The sequence below is a fragment of the Bombyx mandarina genome, chromosome 16 (genome assembly GCF_030267445.1).
Source record: "Bombyx mandarina strain Sakado chromosome 16, ASM3026744v2".
NCBI lineage: Eukaryota > Metazoa > Arthropoda > Insecta > Lepidoptera > Bombycidae > Bombyx > Bombyx mandarina.
This window is the reverse complement of record NC_143222.1, coordinates 12006813-12027372: the sequence shown is the minus strand read 5'-3', so window position 1 is coordinate 12027372 and position 20560 is coordinate 12006813. Positions and strand designations below refer to the sequence as shown.

At 39.5% G+C, this 20560-nt stretch overlaps 2 protein-coding genes across 2 annotated transcripts; one reads left to right on the top strand and one right to left on the bottom strand.

Moving 5' to 3' along the window:
* The first annotated feature begins 924 nt into the window (after positions 1 to 924).
* On the top strand, positions 925 to 4293 carry Obp84a (Odorant-binding protein 84a). Its single transcript, XM_028170990.2, has 4 exons — positions 925 to 1152; positions 1920 to 1981; positions 2843 to 2993; positions 4112 to 4293. The coding sequence occupies exons 1-4, from the start codon at positions 969 to 971 to the stop codon at positions 4195 to 4197; spliced, it is 483 nt and encodes a 160-aa protein (XP_028026791.2). The 5' UTR covers positions 925 to 968; the 3' UTR covers positions 4198 to 4293.
* A 1657-nt stretch (positions 4294 to 5950) lies between these two features.
* LOC114240540 (hatching enzyme 1.2) lies at positions 5951 to 19931 on the bottom strand. Its single transcript, XM_089733775.1, has 7 exons — positions 19605 to 19931; positions 11585 to 11755; positions 9702 to 9848; positions 8531 to 8686; positions 7880 to 8013; positions 7029 to 7114; positions 5951 to 6171 (listed from the first exon to the last, which is right to left on the bottom strand). The coding sequence occupies exons 1-7, from the start codon at positions 19792 to 19794 to the stop codon at positions 6087 to 6089; spliced, it is 969 nt and encodes a 322-aa protein (XP_089589901.1). The 5' UTR covers positions 19795 to 19931; the 3' UTR covers positions 5951 to 6086.
* Between the last annotated feature and the right edge of the window lie 629 nt (positions 19932 to 20560).

Here is a 20560-nt window from a genome sequence, read left to right as displayed (position 1 = left end):
TTCAAATCTATTTAGACTTTAGAGGAATGGGCTAGCTGATTACAGAATTTTTAATCATATTTTTCATCTTATCTATTTCATTTTTAATTACCAATACTTTTAAACAAATATGTATGTTTATATATACTAGAGGTCCCGCAGTAGTCGAAATTCGATTATAATTAATTGGAATTGTAACTTTGTACACTGTTATGACTGTATTTTATACTTCTATAATCACAAATTTCGCCAAAGCTACACTATATTTTTTTTTAAATAAAGACAAACAATATTTAATCTATTCTCAATTAGACCACAGACGTCAAGAACAAAAGTTTGACAATAAATAGTATGCATGCGTGTGTGCGTCAAATACATGGTATGTAGTGTGTGTAATGTTTTCTTTATTGATTTAATGTATCTTTTATGCATTATTTTTAAAAAATATTAGCATTGTGCACTTCTTCTCTATATTCTCTATAAGTGTAGGAAATTTCATACTCCTCCGTCCGCGCAATTTTCGTAAAAAGGGATACAAAGTTTTTGCTTCACGTATTAATATATAGATATAACAAAGATGTATATCTTGATTTTATTCTTAAATTACATAGTCAGTGGCTTTATTCATATAAATAATTTAGCGTATATTGATATACTCTATAAACGGCTTAAATGTAAATTTTGATTTGATCATATCAATAACCTCAAAACCATAGACACAATACACTTAATATTTAAGATTCAAAACATTTCTAATTTAAACTCTGAGCGCGAACTAATTAATATGAACACCAGTGTATAACAATCCATAATTTCAGAGAAAGGACGCAGATTTTTTTAAACAATATACTCATAAAAAGCTCAAACAGTTAACAAAAATTCAACAAAGAAACACAAAAGTTGGTAGCATCTGCAACGATGATTTCTCTTAAAGTGCCTCTCGATGAAACTGTCCATGACAATGCCAATGTCGTTCATTGTCAGCAAACATGGCCAATCTCGTTCTGTTGCTCACATTCGTTCTAATGACATTGTCAATGGCAAGATTAAAAAGTACGGAGGCCCCTAAAAGTAAAACCGCACTATTCAATGACCAGGACAACATGGGTTATGAAGAATTAGATATGGAAGAGATAATGTCGGCGTGCAACGAATCATTCCGAATTGAATATGGTCAGTAAAGTTTCTTTTCAGATACTTGAATGCGCAGTTTTCTTTAAAATCTATCTGTATATTATATATAAAAATGAATTGCTTTTCGTTAGTCTCGCTAAAACTCGAGAACGGCTGGACCGATTTGGCTAATTTTGATCTTGAATTATTTGTGGAAGTCCAGAGAAGGTTTAAAAGGTAAAGAAATAGGAAATTTTTGAAGGTTTTAAGTTTATTTTATACAAAAGTTTAGGTTTTTTATTTATCGATTGAGGCACTACGAAGTCTGCCGGGTCAGCTAGTAATAAATACAATAGCAACAGTTTACAAAGTTTCATAGAATTTATTCCACGGCAAGTAGAAGGCCCTGAGGAAATAATCTACCAATAAATGATCGCATTATGTCCCGACATCACCAGACCACCAGTTGCGAGGATGGGTGTCTTCCTAACTGTCTGGAAAACTACTAAGATTATCCACAGAATATTTTTCTCAAGTGTTAATTAATACTTACTTTAGGAGTACTTTTTTGACACTTCATTTTATGTAAATTTGAGAGTGCCCCTGTCATTGTCAGAGTCCACGGATTAGTCGACCGAGGATGATGTAAAGAAGGAAAACGAAAAAAAGTGGGAAAATAGTAAAAGTTAAAAATTAACTTCATATTTCCTAACAAAAATACCAGGACAACATAAATTAGGAGAAGTTCAATAACACTAAGGACTTTAAAATCGATTTAAGAATATTATTATTACATATCAGTTGTGTAATGAAATGTGATTTTTCAGCGTACTTGGAATCTCTGAACGATAGCGGCAGTTTCCCCGATGAAACCGACAAGACGCCGAAGGTACTTTTTTTTTGGTTCTCCAACAGTTAATAATGAAATTTATGGAAAATTAATTGCGGTATAAAACATAGTGATAGTTTTAAATATATATTTTTATGTCCTAAGCAAATAAGTAACATTATCAACCTTTATAACAAAATTATTCCCTAAACTAGTATTTACGGAAAACAGTAGTCAACTTTCAATTGTTTATTTTTTTCGAGTGGCTATTCTGGCTTTGCCTTGTTTGATAAGCAAGCTACAGAGCACAGCTTGACAGAATGCTAACATCTACTCTAGCAAGAGTATCGCTTCGCTGAATCTAGCAGCGGATCGGAATCGCGACCCACTGAGAAGATCCGGCGAGAAATTCAGTAGGCTGTCTCTATTAAAGTGTGTATTGCAATGAAAGTTTTTTTATTGCTTAGATGGGTAGACGAGCTCACAGCCCACCTGGTGTTAAGTGGTTACTGGAGCCCATAGACATCTACAACGTAAATGCGCCACCCACCTTCAGATAGAAGCTCTAAGGTCCCAGTATAGTTACAACGGCTGCCCCACCCTTCAACCCGAAACGTATTACTGCTTCACGGCAGAAATAGGCAGGGTGGTGGTACCTATCCGTGCGGACTGACAAGAGGTCTTACCACCAGTATTTACGCAAATTATAATTTAGCGGGTTTGATTTTTATTACACGATGTTATTCCTTCACCGTGGAAATCAATCGTGAACATTTGTCAAGTACGTATTTCATTACAAAAATCGGTACCCGATTTCGAGATTCGAACACCGGTGCATCGCTACATACGAATGCACCGGAGGTCTTATCCTTTAGGCCACGACGACTTCAAAATAAAATAAAACGGTACTTTCTTGCGTAGTGTTATATTCGCTGTGTCCTGGAAAAAACAGAAATACTGTCAGAAGAGGGCGTCTTGAATCCAGCCAGAGCGGCGCTTGTTTTTGCGGGGGAGAGAAACGGAAAACCGATGTCCGACCTTGAGGAGATGGCTGTGGCGTGCGCTGATAGACGTGAGTAGCCCTTCCACTGGCGCATTTGAGGTATTTGCTCGATAGCAGGACGTATTGTTCGAATGCTTTTACCGTCCTACCTATTTCCGCCGCGAAACATTCGCGCCTCTCAATTTAAAACTAATGGGAGCAGCACACCCGAATGTTGGCTTACCCATTACAATTACAAAAATGTATTGAGTTAATAGATATATGTATGTCGGAGCGGCTGACAAAACTATAGCGCTCGCGACCACTCTTTACGGGCTCTTAACCCATAGACACAGCCCACTGAGTTTCTCACCGGCTCTTCTCAGTGGGTCGCATTTCTGATCCGGTTGTAGATTCTGCGAAGCACTGCTCTTGCTAGGGCCAGTGTTAGCAACACTCACCTACTAGCGCGGTGAATCTAGAATAATCCCTCGAGGTTACTATAATAGGTAGGAAAAAAAAAATTGTGGGACCCACTGCACAGATCCAAACGAGAAAGTAATACTCGTAGTCTTTTAATATTTGGAGTTTCCAATTAATCACTACTCAAACATACTGTCCAGGCTGATAACGATCAAGTCAAACAATACGATAGTGTGCTTAGTGCGAGTCTTTTAATTTCTCGATTGCCGTTTTCCGCTAGGGGTGCTGTTTGAACCCTATATACATTTTTTTTTTCTTTTTTCTGCCTAAGCTGATAGCCTTGAGAGGCAATTTCAGCGGAACCTTAACTAGTAGGTGAGCTCACGGAGATCAAACCTGACGACGTTGCTAACACGAACCCCAGCAAGAGCCGTGCTTCGCAGAATCTAATACCGGATCGGAAACGCGACCCACTGAGACGATCCGGCGAGAAACTCAGTGGGCTGTGTCTTTGGGTTAATTTACTCGTCGAGCCCTTCGCCGCAAGCGACGGGTTCGACGAGTACGGTGACCGGAAAAATTCGCACTAAGCACATTGAGCACACGTTTTTATTTCATTCTACCCTATTAGACTGTAAATGTCCTCAACGTTTGTATCTCGTAGACAAATTGTACTCACGCGAAAGCGACATATTTATGTTACTTGAAAATGTCTTTGGCGCGTACCTGGATTCTACCGGATGCCCACATACACACATAAACACATTTTTGAAATTTTATTTCAGATGAGAAATGCAGATGCGAAAAGGCATACAATTTCGTGAAATGTCTCATGTACATGGAGATTGACAGATACGAGGAAAAGAATTGATTCAACACAAGCGACAGATAATGATTTTGTTCTTAAAATTAAAAATATTACGCATTAGGCCTCTGAGTTTTAAATTAAAATCAATGAATGCTTGAATTTCGTTTTATTGAGGGAATTATTTTAGATTTATACTATTATTTACATTATTTTGATGCATTCATTTGATGGCCAACATAACCTGGTCTCATTACCCTACCTATTTCTGTCGTGAAGCAGCAACGCGTTTCGGTTTGAAGAGTGGGGCAGCCGTTATAACTATACTGAGACCTTTGAACTCATATCTCAAGGTGGGAGGCGGCATTTACGTTGTAGATGTCTATGGGCTCTGGTAACCACTTAACACCACGTGAGCTGTGAGCTCGTCCACCCATCTAAGCAATAAATAATAAATAAATAATCATTAGAGTACTAATATTGCAACTGGGTTTTTTTTAATTTTATTTTCGTCATCATCATCCGCCCACTAATGTACACTATTGAATATCTCCAAGGCTCGCCATAACGGCCGGTTCTATGAAGCTCACATCCAGTAGATTCGGTCCACCTCTTGAAGCTCCACCCAGGCTGCAGTTTCCGATACGCAGACGCATTTATTCATATAAAAGTTTCTAAATATAGGTACGTCATTGAGATAGTAAATGCGTGTAATCTTTGTGCCCTGCTATCCATACTGCGTGCACGACCAGCCTGAAATTTAACATAGATAAATGCTTCAAGATGTGCGTAACTTCATGATTGCTTCGCGGATGGGAGAATCTTCTACGCGTGGACTTAGATTAGAAGGAGTTTTATTCTTTCTACATTCTTTATTTCAGTTATAAATATATCAGCAACTGCCGTTTCGTAATGGTGGCTTTTTTTTGGTCAGGAGGAAATCGCCGGACTCACATCCTCCACTGGGGATGGTGGGCAGGTATGTCGGAGTCGAACCGACTTAAACCTCCTGTCGCTCAACAACCCACGCCCGAGCCTCGCATGAGACAGAACTCATGAAAAGGCAAAGGAGGGAGAGTGAAGCGCTTAGTGTGGAGTACATAATATCTCCCATCACCCTCCCCCTCGGTCGGCAGGCTGTCCGGAGCCCGCCTAGATGGCGCTGGTTAGAGTGGTTTATCCTACGGAATACCCCGCTTGGTCAGAACCAGCGCGGGTCGAGGATAGCCAGCCTTTTATCACCCGGATGCTCTTGCGTAAAACGCGTACAGAGCAGCTTGCATGTCATCTTCTTAGGCCCCCCTCGCCGGTCCTCAAACCGACCTCGACCGACCCGAAACACTTAGAGGGCTAGGGCTAGGCGAGATCCGCCTCCCTGGCCCCCACTCGACGGCGACAGGCTCGTGCGTCTCTCACGCACCCCGCCGCCTCCTTCCACGAGATGTTGCACAAGCAGAAGTCGAGTATCGCCTTCCACGACTCGTCGCCGCCGAGCAGCGACGTCACAACACTCGGCAACGACAAGCCATTTCCTATTTTTGCGACGAGATCACAGTGAACTCACCGAAGCAACCATGCCCAGTGAGCACCTGCGTGAGCCGGTAGGTGAGGCGTCCTCTGTCACAATTCATCCAATCCACAAGGACCAAGCGAATCGCCTCGACGGTCCTTCGACCAGACGATGGATCGGCTAGCCGCCTGGACCATGACTCCAGCACGGACCGTAGAGATTGGGCCCTCCGCGCCCTGACCACACTGGGGCTCGAAATGGTGTCTGGCGGATATTACGCATGGGATGTAAAAAAAAAACGAATGAACACAACAAAATTATTATTTTATTCAATTTTTCAACTCTTACGTACTAGGAGACTAGGATATTAAAGAAGTTAAATTATTAAAAACTAGATCAGATCTTGGTTGGTCGGGCCGCCGAGTGTACCGTTCGATGTATTTCACTAGTAGTAAAACGAACTTATGTAGTTCTTTGGTTTTCCGAATATGTTCTGGAAGATTCCGCCGAGCCAGCCGGTTTGGGGTTCTCTGGAACAAAAATATATAATAAACCCTAGTTAATTTACATTTATCGCACATTCATTTCAACTATTTCATATTATAAGCCGTTAGAAACACGCACACAATTCTACGTGAAGCAAAATCTTATCTATATCTAAATAGGCAAAGACGAAACGGCTGTATCATTCTCTCGTTTGTTTGTCGAGCGATTTTTTTTTGTTTAGTAACCATTGAAGAACTTTAGTGTTATCAGTTGAAGACTTAGGCAGCGGCCCCTGATATTGCCGGCGTCTACAAACGGCGGTAATAACTCACCAGCACGTGCTGAGGGATTACTCACGGATTATTACGTCACTAAAAAATAATAATTTAAATCTGGGAACAAATCACGCACGGTCATCCAGTCTTAATTTAGGATTACCTATGTTATGGGTAGCAAAGACTGAAATAGTTTTATATACATTGAAATATATACCTACTTTAATAGATAATGTGAGAGAGAGAGAGAGAGAGAGATAGAGAGAGAGAGACCAGTTCGTCACACGAATGTTTGTCCGATGTGGGAGTCGAACTCACGAACCCCGGCGCAACAATCAAAGGTTCTTTCTAACTACTGCACCACCGAGTCAATCAACCCTAACGACGTTACTAACATGAATCCTAGCAAGAACAGTGCTTCGCAGAATCTACCACCGGATCGGAAACGCGACTCACTGAGAAGATCCGGTTAGAAACCCAGTGGGCTGTGTCTATGGGTTAATTCACTCGTCGATCGCTTCGTCGCAAGCGACGACTCTGCTCTATATATTTCCATTGTTTAAGTCCCATTCTCCACACACGAGTACATTACGTCTTTCGTGTGACTTTGACGCGTGAACACTTACTCTTTCTTACAGTTGTACATGTTGTTTACTTTCCTGACGTCGCCCCGACTGAGTCCCTCCCTCTGTCCGAGCTTGGCGCTGCTCACCTGCAATTCATACATTATTTTTACAAAATGTATTGCATATTGTATATCTGTGTGTTGCATGTCGCGTGACGGTCGGCTGCGGAGTAGGGATAAAGCGAAAGGCGCTCGTCAGAGCAGCCAAGGCCAATATGGCGGCACCTATAGATCGCAGCAGCTGACCGTGTAGTGTAGTGACTATTACTCATTTGTGCCAGTGCTCCACACTATTTTGTTTGTTTTTGTCAGTGTTTAATGTAAATGTTGTTTGTCAGAGTTAAATGTCTATAATGTGAAAAAAAGTTTCACTTTTAACGTGGTTTCATAAAACCACACAATCCTTTTTTTATGTTATTGCTTAGCTGAATTGACGGCTCACGGTCCACCTGGTGGTAAATGGTTACCGGAGCCCATAGACATTTACAACGTAAATGCCACCACTGACCTAGAGATACAAGTTCTTAGGTCTTAGTATTACAACGGCTGCCCCGCCCTTCTAACCGAAACGCATTACTGCTTCACGGCAGAAATAGGCAGGGTGGTGATACCTAACCGTGCGAACTCACAAGACGTCCTTACCACCAGTGAACCACATATGAAACTCCTACCTTCTTATTGGGAAAAACGCTTTTAAATGGTAATTTTAAACTTTTGGATAGGAAACTTGCTCACAGCTCCAATGGTGCTGCCCATCGACATACCTCAAAGCTTGAGGGCAGTTGCCCATAGCAACAAACAAGCGCTCATATGTTCAATATAATACATCCATGTTCACATGAGAGGACCAACCTTAGGAGTGATGGTCTTCTGCGAATTCTTCGAGAAAGCGTACTCAGAATAGTGCATAACGCTATTGTAGTCATACGGCACGCCGTACCCGTGGGAGCTCTTCGTGTCAGCCTTCCTGAAGTTACCTTCCGAACCTGGACAAGAACTCACTTACAGACCTCAACATCACGGTCATCCAATTAAAAAAAAATATAGCTCCAATATTTATTCGCGTCCAGTTGTTAATGTTTCTTCCAATACGGTCGTCTCCTATCGAAGGTATTGAAATAAAGCTGTGTGCAGTAGAAGTAAAACCTTCAGACTGATCTTTCGTTCTTTTGCAGACATCTACGAGGTAAATGCGCCACCCACCTTGAGATATAAGTTCTAAGGTCTCAAGTATAGTTACAACGGCTGCCCCACCCTTCAAGCCGAAACGCATTACTACGTCACGGAAGAAATAGGCAGGGTGGTGGTACCTACCCGTGCGGACTCACAAGGGGTCCTACCACCAGTAAACAGCATTCACTGTGACAACCGTTGGGGTCTTATATTATCCAGCAGTAGACGTATGTGGGTTGATGATAATGGCCAGTTTCAAATCGCAACGGTCCTAAATATATTTTTTTACTTTATATGTAGGTAGATTTAAGAAGGTTTAAGGGATCTTACCCGGCTTAATGTTGTTGTAATGGACATAGACAAAGTCATCTCTTTCTGGCCGACTCTGCTCGTGCATGAAGCCGATCGCGTGAAGCAGTTCGTGCAGCACCGTGCCCTTCTTACTGACACACCCAGGGACCTGCAGATTCACTTCCTGGCGTCCACCTGTGGCGAAGAATTATCATTAATGTATAATTATAAAAACATTTCAACGTTTACTGGTGGTAGGACCTCTTGTGAGTCCACACGGGTAGGTACCACCACACAACACACACAATGGTCATCACAATCCTCACCTTTGCGTTTATTCAAACGAGATGACACCACTTTAATGGTCTACACTTTAAGACGAGGCGAATGAGACACCATTCTAGACTCAGACCCATTGCAAAGAAGAACATTCTAGAACCAGCGATGATTGTTTGCTGTTAATATACCGACATTTTTATGTTTGTCAGAGGTGTTTTAATTATGTGCTTACTCGAATATATGTACGAGCTCTCAACCCTGCCTATTTCTGCCGTGAAGCAGTAATGCGTTTCGGTTTGAAGGGTGGGGTAGCCGTTGTAAATATACTGAGACCTTAGAATTTATATCTCAAGTGGGTGGCGCATTTACGTTGTAGTTATCTATGGGCTCCAGTAACCACTTAACACCAGATGGGCTGTGAGTTCGTCCACCCAATCAAGCAATAAAAAAATAAATAAAAAACTTCAGCCCACAAACGTCTGCGATCGTTTCTGCACTGCCTGCGTCCAGGGGATCCCTGCGAACCGTAATAGGTCTTCGATTCACCTTATAGGAAGCCTACACATTTTACGTCACCATGTGGTTTTGGCCTCAAAAAAGAATAACACCATCTCCTCCCGTGTTGTCGTAAAAGGCGACTAAGGAATCCTCCAGAGAATAGACAGCAACCTTCTCCGATTATTATAGCAGCATACTGCGATCACCAAACCTTATGCCAAGCCTGGCGATTATGGCCTCATGGCTGAGGCAATATTTCGACGTCCTTAAATTAAAATGTTTTTTTTTTCATGTTTTCGTATAAGCAACAACATGTTTGAGTGAATTATTAGCATTCTGGCACAGAATTTCATTCAAAACTGCTGCACTCTTTTAACAAAAATAATATTTCAATTTACCAGAGAAGCATAAATTAACAAGAGGTATCTCTCACCCATCCTTCCAACGCTGGACCAGCAGCCCGTGTTCTTGCTTTGAATAACGATGTAGTCTTGCTGGCCGGTGTAGGGAACGAAGCGCAGACAAGTTAGCCGGTGGTAATCAGCGATGGCCTTCATGATAGTTTCGCGTTGTTCAGAGTCTATCGAAAAAAATAAGCTCTTCTTAATTATGCGGTCCTGGTACCGATGCAACATTTTTAATATAATATTTTGACCCTGGTATTATGGATATAGTATATAAGAATTCAGACTCTTTGATTTCAAAACCAAACACCTAATTGCTTTGCGGTAGAGATAGGCCGAGTGGTCTTTCTTGCCTATCTGTGCGGGCTTATAAGACAAATTGTAATTTTTAAAATCATTTTAATACCACTATATTATTCCTTCATCGTGGAGGTCATTCGTGAGCATCTATCTACATTAAAGGATACCTTAGCACTTAGTCGGAATAACGTCCTTACACTCACTGCGCCTAATGTTCAGAATGGACAAAACTTAAATTAAATTAATTTACCAAACCATGAATCGTTTAATTTGACATAATTAAAACTACTAGTGGTCCCGCAGTAGTCGAAATTCGACTATAATTAATTGGAATTGTAAGTTTGTACACTATTAAGATTGTATTTTATACTTCTATAATCACAATTTTCACCAAGGCTACACTATAAAATAATATTAATAAAGACAAACAATATTTAATCTATTCTCAATTTGACAACAGACGTCAAGAACAAAAGTTTGACAATAAATAGTATGCATGCGTGTGTGCGTCAAATACACGGTATGTAGTGTGTGTAATGTTTTCTTTATTGATTTAATGTATCTTTTATGTATTATTTTAGAAAAAAATATTAGCATTGTGCACTTCTTCTCTATATTCTCTATAAGTGTGGAAAATTTCATACCCCTCCGTCCGCGCAATTTTCGTAAAAAGGGATACAAAGTTTTGCTTCGCGTATTATTAAAACTATTCTTACCGTTTGTTCTTGCGTTTTTTTCATGTCATTACATTCTTTCCAATTTTTTAAATGCGTCACAGTTTACGTGATTCACACAGAAAATGCTTTTATTTTTTATTTTTATGAATGAGGCATTACTGGTGGCCCAAAGGAGTTTCCAGTTTCACGAGAACAGGTGGGCGAGCAAAGGCTCAGCCAGGAGGGGTGGGATTTGCCAACAGCTGCCTGAAAGCCTCTAAAGGAGACCTAACAACTACGGAGCAACTGCTTCGCGAATGAATATCCTACCGGATCGGAATCGCGACCCGCTGAGAAAGTCCGGCGAGAAACTCAGCGGGCTGATGCATGGGTTAGGTTGCACGAACTTAGATTGGTCGAACTCGGCTAAGAGTTCGAGTAGGGTGACGGGTCTATAAGCCTGCTCTAGCGTTAGAGCTGAAGGCGTCTAATGCAAGGGTCATTGGATCTGATGGATCCGTCAGGATGTATCTAGGGCATGTAAAGAAAATGCTACATGATATTGCCTATATTATGATATTTAACGGCCGTCTGGTGTAGTGGTAAGTGACATGGTCACTACACAAGGGGATCGCGGGTTCGAATCCCGCCAAGGGAAGATATTTGTATGATAAATATAAATGTCTTTTCCAGGGTTATGGATGTATATTAAATATGTGTATGTGTATAATAAAATATCTTACATTTATTTCCGTTATCTGGTACCTGTAACACAAGTTCTTTACGAACTTATCACGGGACCAGTTAACGTGGCGTGATTGTTAGTAAATATTTATTATTTAATTATTTTTTTATTCGAATCATAGACCGTTTATCGCACGGTAATATGTACTTACCGACATTATTACGCTCATAAATGTCCCTATTGAAAATTATGAATTTACAATAAAACTTACTGAAATATCCATCGATTAAATAAGGAATGTGTCCCTTTGGCCATAAGAATGATTGTTCCTTGACGCCATTCCTGGCCCGCGAGGACGACAACAGGATGTCGCCTTCGACGTAACCCCCCACTTCCTCTGGGTTCATAAGCGACGACTCCGACCATAGCGCCACAGCATCACCTGTATGGAACAATTTAAGTTAACTTAGTCATCTATATCTATACTAATATGATGAAGAGGAAAGATTTGTTTGTTTGTTTGTATTGAATAGGCTCCGAAACTACTAAACCGATTTGAAAAATTCTTTCACTGAATGGAAGCTACATTATGTCCGAGTGACACAGGCTATAATTTTTTTTTGAATTAGTGATCCATTCTAAAAACTCCAATAATGTAACCCAAGGTGTAAAAAAACTACCTAAAATATTCTTTACATGGCGTGCCCTGCGAAAACTATTGATGACAGAATAAAATAATGTACTACGACTTTGTAGAACACATTATTATTTACAAAAAGTGTCGCGACAGCATATGTCTAACTCATATAGTTATGCCACAATAAGTGTTCTTTTATTTAAAAAAATAAAACGTCATATATCGTTAAAATTTTTGTTAAAGACCCGAGCGGAGCCGGAGCGGTCCGATAGTTTTTAATATTATGCTTTTATTAGCTTCAGACGTATGTTTGTAACGGAACTTTTGAACATGATTTTGACCCCCTTCAAAACGTCGGGCTAGCTCGAAATTTGGTATACTTATTAAGGACCGGTGACAATTCAAAATTTTAAAAAAGTTGAAAAAAAAATTGAAAAAATTGAAATTCAACTAAAAAATAGAAAATAGTTTTTTTAAATTTGAATTAAAAGTAGTGTAAGAAAAAATTATTTTATTGTAAAAAAAGCGTGGGGTGCATGGTATCAGTAGTTATAAATATTTTATGAACAGATGAGTAAAAGGGTTATGTCGATAATATCCTAAAAAGCACCCCACGCTTTTTTACAATATAATCATTTTTTCTTACACTATTTTTAATTCAAATATATTAAAATTTATTTTTTAGTTGAATTTTCTATAAAAGCGTATTTTGTTAATTTTTTTAAACTATTATTTATTATTTGTGATTAACTAAACAAGCCCGGCCCGCTTTGCTGGCCGATTTTTGATATGACTTTGGTCCGATCGTTATCAGACCACAGACAAGGTCGCCAGTTGGACTAATAAGAACATTTACGAAAATCGAAATCCATTCCAGTCTATAGGGAACGTACAAATACGCATCGATCTTTGAATGTATATTAAGATCATATTATAAAAATAGTAGGTAGATCATATAACAAATATAACTAGAGGTCCCGCAGTAGTCGAAATTCGACTATAATTAATTGGAATTTGTAAGTTTGTACACTATTATGATTGTATTTTATACTTCTATAATCACAAATTTCGCCAAGACTACGTTATAAAAAATATTAACAAAGACAAACAAAATTTAATCTCAATTTGACAACAGACGTCAAGAAGAAAAGTTTGACAATAAATAGTATGCATGCGTGTGTGCGTCAAATACGTGCGGTATGTAGTGTGTGTAATGTTTTCTTTATTGATTTAATGTATCTTTTATGCATTATTTAAAAAAAATATTAGCATTGTGCACTTCTTCTCTATATTCTCTATAAGTGTAGAAAATTTCATACTCCTCCGTCCGCGCAATTTTCTTAAAAAGGGATACAAAGTTTTTTCTTCACGTATTAATATATAGATAAATAGGCAGCGACTTAGCTGGTTTGAATAGACATGTCCTTCTTCAAACGATGCTTGTGGAGAGTACTTAACGAGAGGCAGGGGCTTGGCTCTGTCCATGGCATTGCTGACCTCTATGAACGACGGTAATGACGTATTTGACGTTCAACAAGTATGTACTTTCATTTATGTTGAATAAATATTTTTTTATTTGATTTGATTTGAATCACTTACCATAAGGTACGCTCGTCTGCCTACAAAGGCACTAAAAAAAAGTTAGGACAGACAGATAAAAATAAGTCGCCTAGCGCACTTGTCTCAAGAATTGTTTTGATATCTATTAATTCCGATAAACGCTTAGCGTTAGGTGGGCCGGTTCACCCATTTATATAATAAAAATCGTTTTATGTTTTCGCAGCTATCTATTATACACTAGCTGACCCGGCAGACTTCATAGTGCCTCAATCGATAAATTAAATACCTAAGCTTTTGTATAAAATAAACCTTTTAAACCTTCTCTGGACTTCCACAAATAATTTAAGACCAAAATTTGTCAAATCGGTCCGTTCTCAAGTTTTAGCGAGACTAACGAACAGCAATTCATTTTTATCTATTATACATTACAAGCACTTGTTCAACGCATCTATTGTATCAGCGCCGAGATTTCGGGATTCATTAAAAATTGTTGTCTTAAATAACTCACAATCGGCTACCCGTGATACTCACAGGGCTTGGCCTGACCTCAGTAATGTCAACAATGGCCTTTTTTTTCTATTGCTTAGATATGTGAACGAGCTCACGACATACCTGGTGTTAAATGGTTTCATCTTGAGACATAAGTTCGAAGCTCCAGTATTCCTATTGCAGTGGCTGTTCCACCCTTGAGACGCATTACGGAGCAGAGCTAGGCTGGGCGGTACTTACTGTAGCGGTAGCCATCACGGAACGCAAGATATTTGACAGATTTCCGAACATTGCTTACGACATTTTCAAGATAAGCTTGCGTCTATACAGGTTCCAAACAACAACATACGGAGCGTCGGTCTACCGAGAAATATCACCCCCTCGGTGGAAGTTCTTCCCTTTGTCGTATATCCCCATACCGGTGACCCCGACGTGATTTTCCCTCCGTCATTAAACCCTACCTATAAACTATTTAATTAGTGTTATCCCTACCTACATCTATCAGTTTGCCTGGGGCGGCCTGATGGGTTGCCGTACGGAGGCGGCCGATATAGAATCGTCGACTAACGTCTCGACGAACCGTCGGTCGAGAGTCCTACGGGCGGCTCCGCGAGTCTGGTTGAAGTGTTGACCGCAGGAACCACCCTACTCTGACCGGATTCTGACCGGGCGAAGATCGAATGTCGGATAAGAGAGTGCAGGGTCAGTCTTTTGATTAGGTTGGGCCCTAAAAACATCCTTAGACCCGCGGTCTGCTCTCAACATCTGCAGATTATCAAGTTCCACGCACCCCGCTTGCCCCCTAGGCACAGACACCTCAGTAATTTACGAAAGCTTCACAAGAACCGAGCAGAATCCGATGAGTTTTACTCACAGCTCACGGAATAGTTTCACATCGTAACAGAAAGTTATTAAAAACGCGCCTATTAAATACAAAAAAAAACATGGGTATATCTTATCAGCAAATTAAGCCTGTCAGGACATCGCAACCGCGAGTTTATGGGCCTGTCTTGGTCGCACGCGTTCGTCAACGTTATCTCAAAATTCTCATTGTCAACTGTCATGTTTGCCACGCAAACATAACTGAAGGTTTGCAACGCTCGTCAAATTTATCACAAGACCTAGAGCCTTCGCTGATAGCTACAATGCTAAATTAAGTCTTGTACATGTTTTGAAGTCGTCATGGCCTAAACGATAAGACGTAGGGCAGCCCTTGTAACTATACTTGAGACCTTAGAACTTATATCTCAAAGTGGGTGGCGCATTTACATTGTAGATGTTTATGGGGTCCAGTAACTACTTAACACCAGGTGGGCTGTGAACTCGTCCACCCATCTAAGCAATAAAAAAATAAAAATAAAAAAAACCGGCCGGCTTATGGCATCTCCTTTTTTTAGGTCGGGGCAAAACCGCAGGACTATCGCCTAGTCGAAGTATTACTATAAACACAACCCACTGAGTTTCTCGCCGGATCTTCTCAGTGGGTCGCGTTTCCGATCCGGTAGTAGATTCTGCGAAACACTGCTCTTGCTAAGGTCAGTGTTAGCAAGCTCTCTCAGGTTAAGGCCCGTGAGCTCACCTATCACCTAATAGCCCCTTACGCTGCCAGCGAATAGGCAGGATAAAAAAGCATTATTGAGTTTGGTATAGCTTACGCAAAGCTGCCATTGACAATGCCAGGTCTCCACGCCAGCGGTCTTACATGGTGCAAAACAAAGACGACTTCGTTAGCCAGTCTGATAATAGATCTTGAATAGATTTTGGTTTTGAATTCGAATTTATTTATTTATTTATTTATTTATTAAGTTGCACCAACAAAGTGATCATCAATACAAAACATTGACAAATTGACAAAAGTTCATGGCAGATGTCACCTCAATTATAGGTGCAATCGACAGTGCATTAACATCAAAAATAAAAAAAATATACAGCTAAGATTTGAATACATTTCATTCATTGCTTAAGATTAATTTAATTGGGAGATGATCCGCGACAGATTTTTCCTGTAAATAGTGAGACAATCAGAAAAAACATCTATTTCTCTTAAAATAAGTTCAGCGCAATCGGACAACTCCGAAGGAACATTGACGGAATTTAAATAGTATTAGAAAAGAGTTATTCTCTTATCCAGTAGTCTCTTTATAACAGTCCAAAAAAATTCATCAAGTCATCATGAATATCAATTGTCTGTACAAATAATAAATATATTATACTAGCGGCCCGCTCCGGCTCCGCTCGGGTCTTTAACAAAAAATTCAACGATATTTAACGATATTTAATTATTTTAAATAAAAGAACAGTTATTGCGGCATCATTACAATAGTTAGACATATTATGCTGTCGCGATACTTTTTGTAAATAATAAAAGCTGAAGCTGAAGCTAATAAAAGCGTATTAAAAGAGACAAACACACACATTGAGAGTAGCCCACTGAGTTTCTCGCCGGCTCTTCTCAGTGGGTCGCGTTTCCGATCTGGTGCTAGATTCTGCGAAGCACGACTCTTGCTAGGGTTCGTGTTAGCAACATCGTCAGGTCTGAGCCCCCTGAGCTCACCTACTAGCTCGGTGACGCTGATATGGTCTCTCTAGCCTCTAGAGTACTCTAGACCATCAGCTTAGGTAGGAAAAAAAAAGCGCTAAAAATTATTATTTCAGCAAAATATATTGGAAATTTTTCATAGACATATATTTGAACTATCGTCACCTCGGAGCGTCGCCCCATTTTACTACTGTGTTATATTTGCAGTGTGTAAGCCTATGTTAATAACGTGTAGCCATTTGTTTTTGTTGATCAAACAGAAATTAAAACATGTATCTTAGGCAGGTCAGCGGCTTCCATTGGCCGTAATTAATGATGTAACCAATCTAGAAGGATAGTTGCGGTCGTAAGCACTCGTGAACATGCTTTTTAATTACGAACACATGACTCAGCTAGAGTCAGTGCCATGTTGAAATCCGAGCTAAGCTCGATTGTCTTTTTGGAATAGTGGAAAATTTCAAAATTAACTCCCATATGTATCATCCCACTCCTATATGAACAGCGGGTCGCGGTTCCGATCCGGTGGCAGATTCTGCAAAGCACTGCTATTGTTAGGGCTAGTGTTAGCAAATTTCCTCAGGTTGGGCCTGTGAGCTCACCTACCCGTCCGCGAGAAGCTGGAATAACCTCTTTCATGGCTACCAGCGAAAGCACTGTACCCAAAACTGTTGCGACAAAGAAGAAGTTTTTTTTAAGGGATTTTATGACCTGGTAACTAAGACCTTTAAGTCATATCTTATTTTAAATTATATTCTTAATTTTATGAAAAATGATAATAGGAGTGAAATAAAATGAAGATGATTAATTTGTGACATTAATCAACTGGAATGAAATTAAACGAAATGAGATGAGATGATATGGAGTGATCTCAGTTAAATTTTGGTCATTTACTGAGATTTTTTCAGTGGACTTTTTGGAGGATCCCGATAAGTTATATCCAGTGGCTTCGTTTCATTTTCGCACATTTGTGCACTTTCACAGATATTAAACAGTTAATAAACCACCGTTATTACACATTTAAACCTGAAGAAACACTAAATAGACTAAATAAAACAAATCACACAATTATTGACAATTCACACAAATATGAAGTCGTCGTGGCCTAAGGGACAAGACGTCCGGTGCATTCGTGTTGAGCGATGCACCGGTGTTCGAATCCCAGGCGGGTACCAATATTTCTAATGAAATACGTACTCAACAAATGTTCACGATTGACTTCCACGGTGAAGGAATAACATCGTGTAATAAAAATGAAACCCGCAAAGTTATAATTTGCGTAATTACTGGTGGTAGGACCTCTTGTGAGTACGCGCGGATGGGTACCACCACCCTGCCTATTTCTGCCGTGAAGCAGTAACGCGTTTCGGTTTCAAGGGTGGGGCAGCCGTTGTAACTTATATCTCAAGGTGGGTGGCGCATTTACGTCGTAGATGTCTATGGGTTCCAGTAACCACTTAACACCAGGTGGGCTGTGAGCTCGTCTAACCATCTAAGAATTTAAAAAAAAGGTTCACTCCTCGCGTTCCAGCCAAATAAGTCCAAAGAAGAAGTTAAGACTAAATCCAGAATATATTGGGTAACTAATCGAGCCGCGCCTGACTTGCTGACCGATCTTTGACTTGGCTTTTATTCGCTTGGCTTTTATAACTTGGCTTTTATTATTTTATTTTAACGGCCGTCTGGTGTAGTGGTAAGTGACATGGTCACTACACAAGGGGGTCGCAGGTTCGAATCCCGCCAAGGAAAGATATTTGTATGATAAATATAAAATGTATTTTCCAGGGTTATGGATGTATCTTAAATATATGTATGTGTATAATAAAAATCTTACATTTATATCCATTATCTGGTACCTGTAACACAAGTTCTTTACGAACTTAGCACGGGACCAGTTAACGTGGCGTGATTGTTAGTAAATATTTATATTTATATTTAAAAAAAAGAAGCTACCAAATAGGATGGTGGAACTTAAAGGTTTCCTATTAATATCCACGAAATCAGTCCAGTCATTTCGGGGTCTATATGGGACATACACACATCGACTTTGATATTTAGTTAGATGTGAGAGCTTAAATATAAAACCGAACAAAAAATTCACAGATAATAATATAATAATAATTCAATAATCTTTTATTTATCCTGGTAAAAATGGTGGCACAGAGAACGTTAGGCTAATTTAATGCAATTATTGTACTGTCATCGGCCCACGATACGTGTGTAAAATTTCATCGGACTTCTAGAAATAAGTTTAGAATTACGTTAACAATATCCATTACATAGATATAGAGACATAGGTCGATAAAAGCGTGAAAAAAAACCGAGTAATCGAACGATATTGAACCAAAAATTTAATTGATTCAAGTAAATAACTTTTTTTTAGAACCTCTAGGTGTATTACATTTAATATTTCGGTCAGAAGATTGATAATATTTTTTTCCTGCCATCGATTAAATCAAATGTGACCCCAGCCACAAACTGACCCGGGCTTTCAGCGAAGTTATGAGGTAGTAACGCAAGAGGAATATTAGAAGGATCGTATGCAGTTTAGGAAAAATATACCTACCTTGAGATATGAGTTCTAAGATCTCAGTATAACGGCTGCCCCACCTTTCAAACCGAAACGCATTAGTGCTTCACGGCAGAAATAGGCAGGGTGGCGGTACCTACCCGTGTGGACTCACAAGACGTCCTACCGCCAGTAATTACACTAATTATAATTTTGCGGGTTTGATTTTAATTACACGATGTTATTCTTCATCGTGGAAGTCAATCGTGAACATTTGTAAAGTACGTATTTCATTAGAAAAATTCTTACCCGCCTGCGGGATTCGAACACCGGCGCATCGCTTCATACGAATGCACCAGACGTCTTATCCTTTAGGCCACGACGATTGGTGTAAGGTCATTTAAGACGGGATTATTTATATTAGTAGTATGACCTGTTCTTCTGTTAGCTAAATTTCCTATTTTAACATACGTACCTGCCTATTTCCGTTCGATTAAGGTCGGAGGGTCGCTAAGTAATATAATCGACTGATCAAGTGAATATAAAAAAAATCTACTTACCACTTTCCTTGCGCGGTTCACCATAGGCAGCAGGACCGAGACTTGAAAGATCTATTACCTCATTTAAATCTTCTAAATCGAGAAAATTGAAAGGGTAATAATCCTCTCTTGAATCAGTTTCATCCTCGAAATACGTTCTGGCTTTCAATCCGGTAATCAATAATACAAAACACAAACTGACAAACAACATTTTTTATTTGTTTGGGTTTCGATTTTTTTAATGTCCGTCCACCTTTATTAAAATGCACAATTAATTGAACTTTTAATTTAAACTTTTAAAAAAATCTAAACTTCAATTTCGCGTACCGAGTACCAGGCGATCAGAAACGACCAGAAAGTGTGTGACGAATCTGACGGAGTAGCCGTATTTAAAGGCTAAAGACACCGGCAGGGTAAATACAGAGCTATTTCCTAGTGGCTTGCGCGGCGAAAATATGTAAAATAATCGATAAGAGAGCCTTGGCGAATTTTGTGTATTTCCTTTATTACTTTGACATTCGTGAAAAATTATATCTGCGGTTTCGTGATTTATTATTCGGAAATCAGAACTTAGTCATGACTTTTAAATATTAAAAAAAAAAACACTTAAGGTGACTCGTTAGAGGAAATTTTTATACGACTACTAAACTCGAAACAGCGCGCCAAGCGTTATATTTTAGGCATGCTTATCTGTGATTCGTTTGTGAGCATTACTAACACTAGGCTTCGGTTTTTGGCTTTTAACAAAGATGAAATAAATAAAGGCTTACACACAATCAGTGTTTCTTAAATATAGGTACTCATCGAAGAAAGTTATCTGTTCTGAATTCAGTTTGACAGTATCCATTTATTTATGTTTTTTTTTTTATTGCTTAGATGGGTGGACGAACTCACAGCCCACCTGATGTTAAGTGGTTACTGGAGCCCATAGACATCCACAACGTAAATGCGCCACCCACCTTGAGATACAAGTTCTA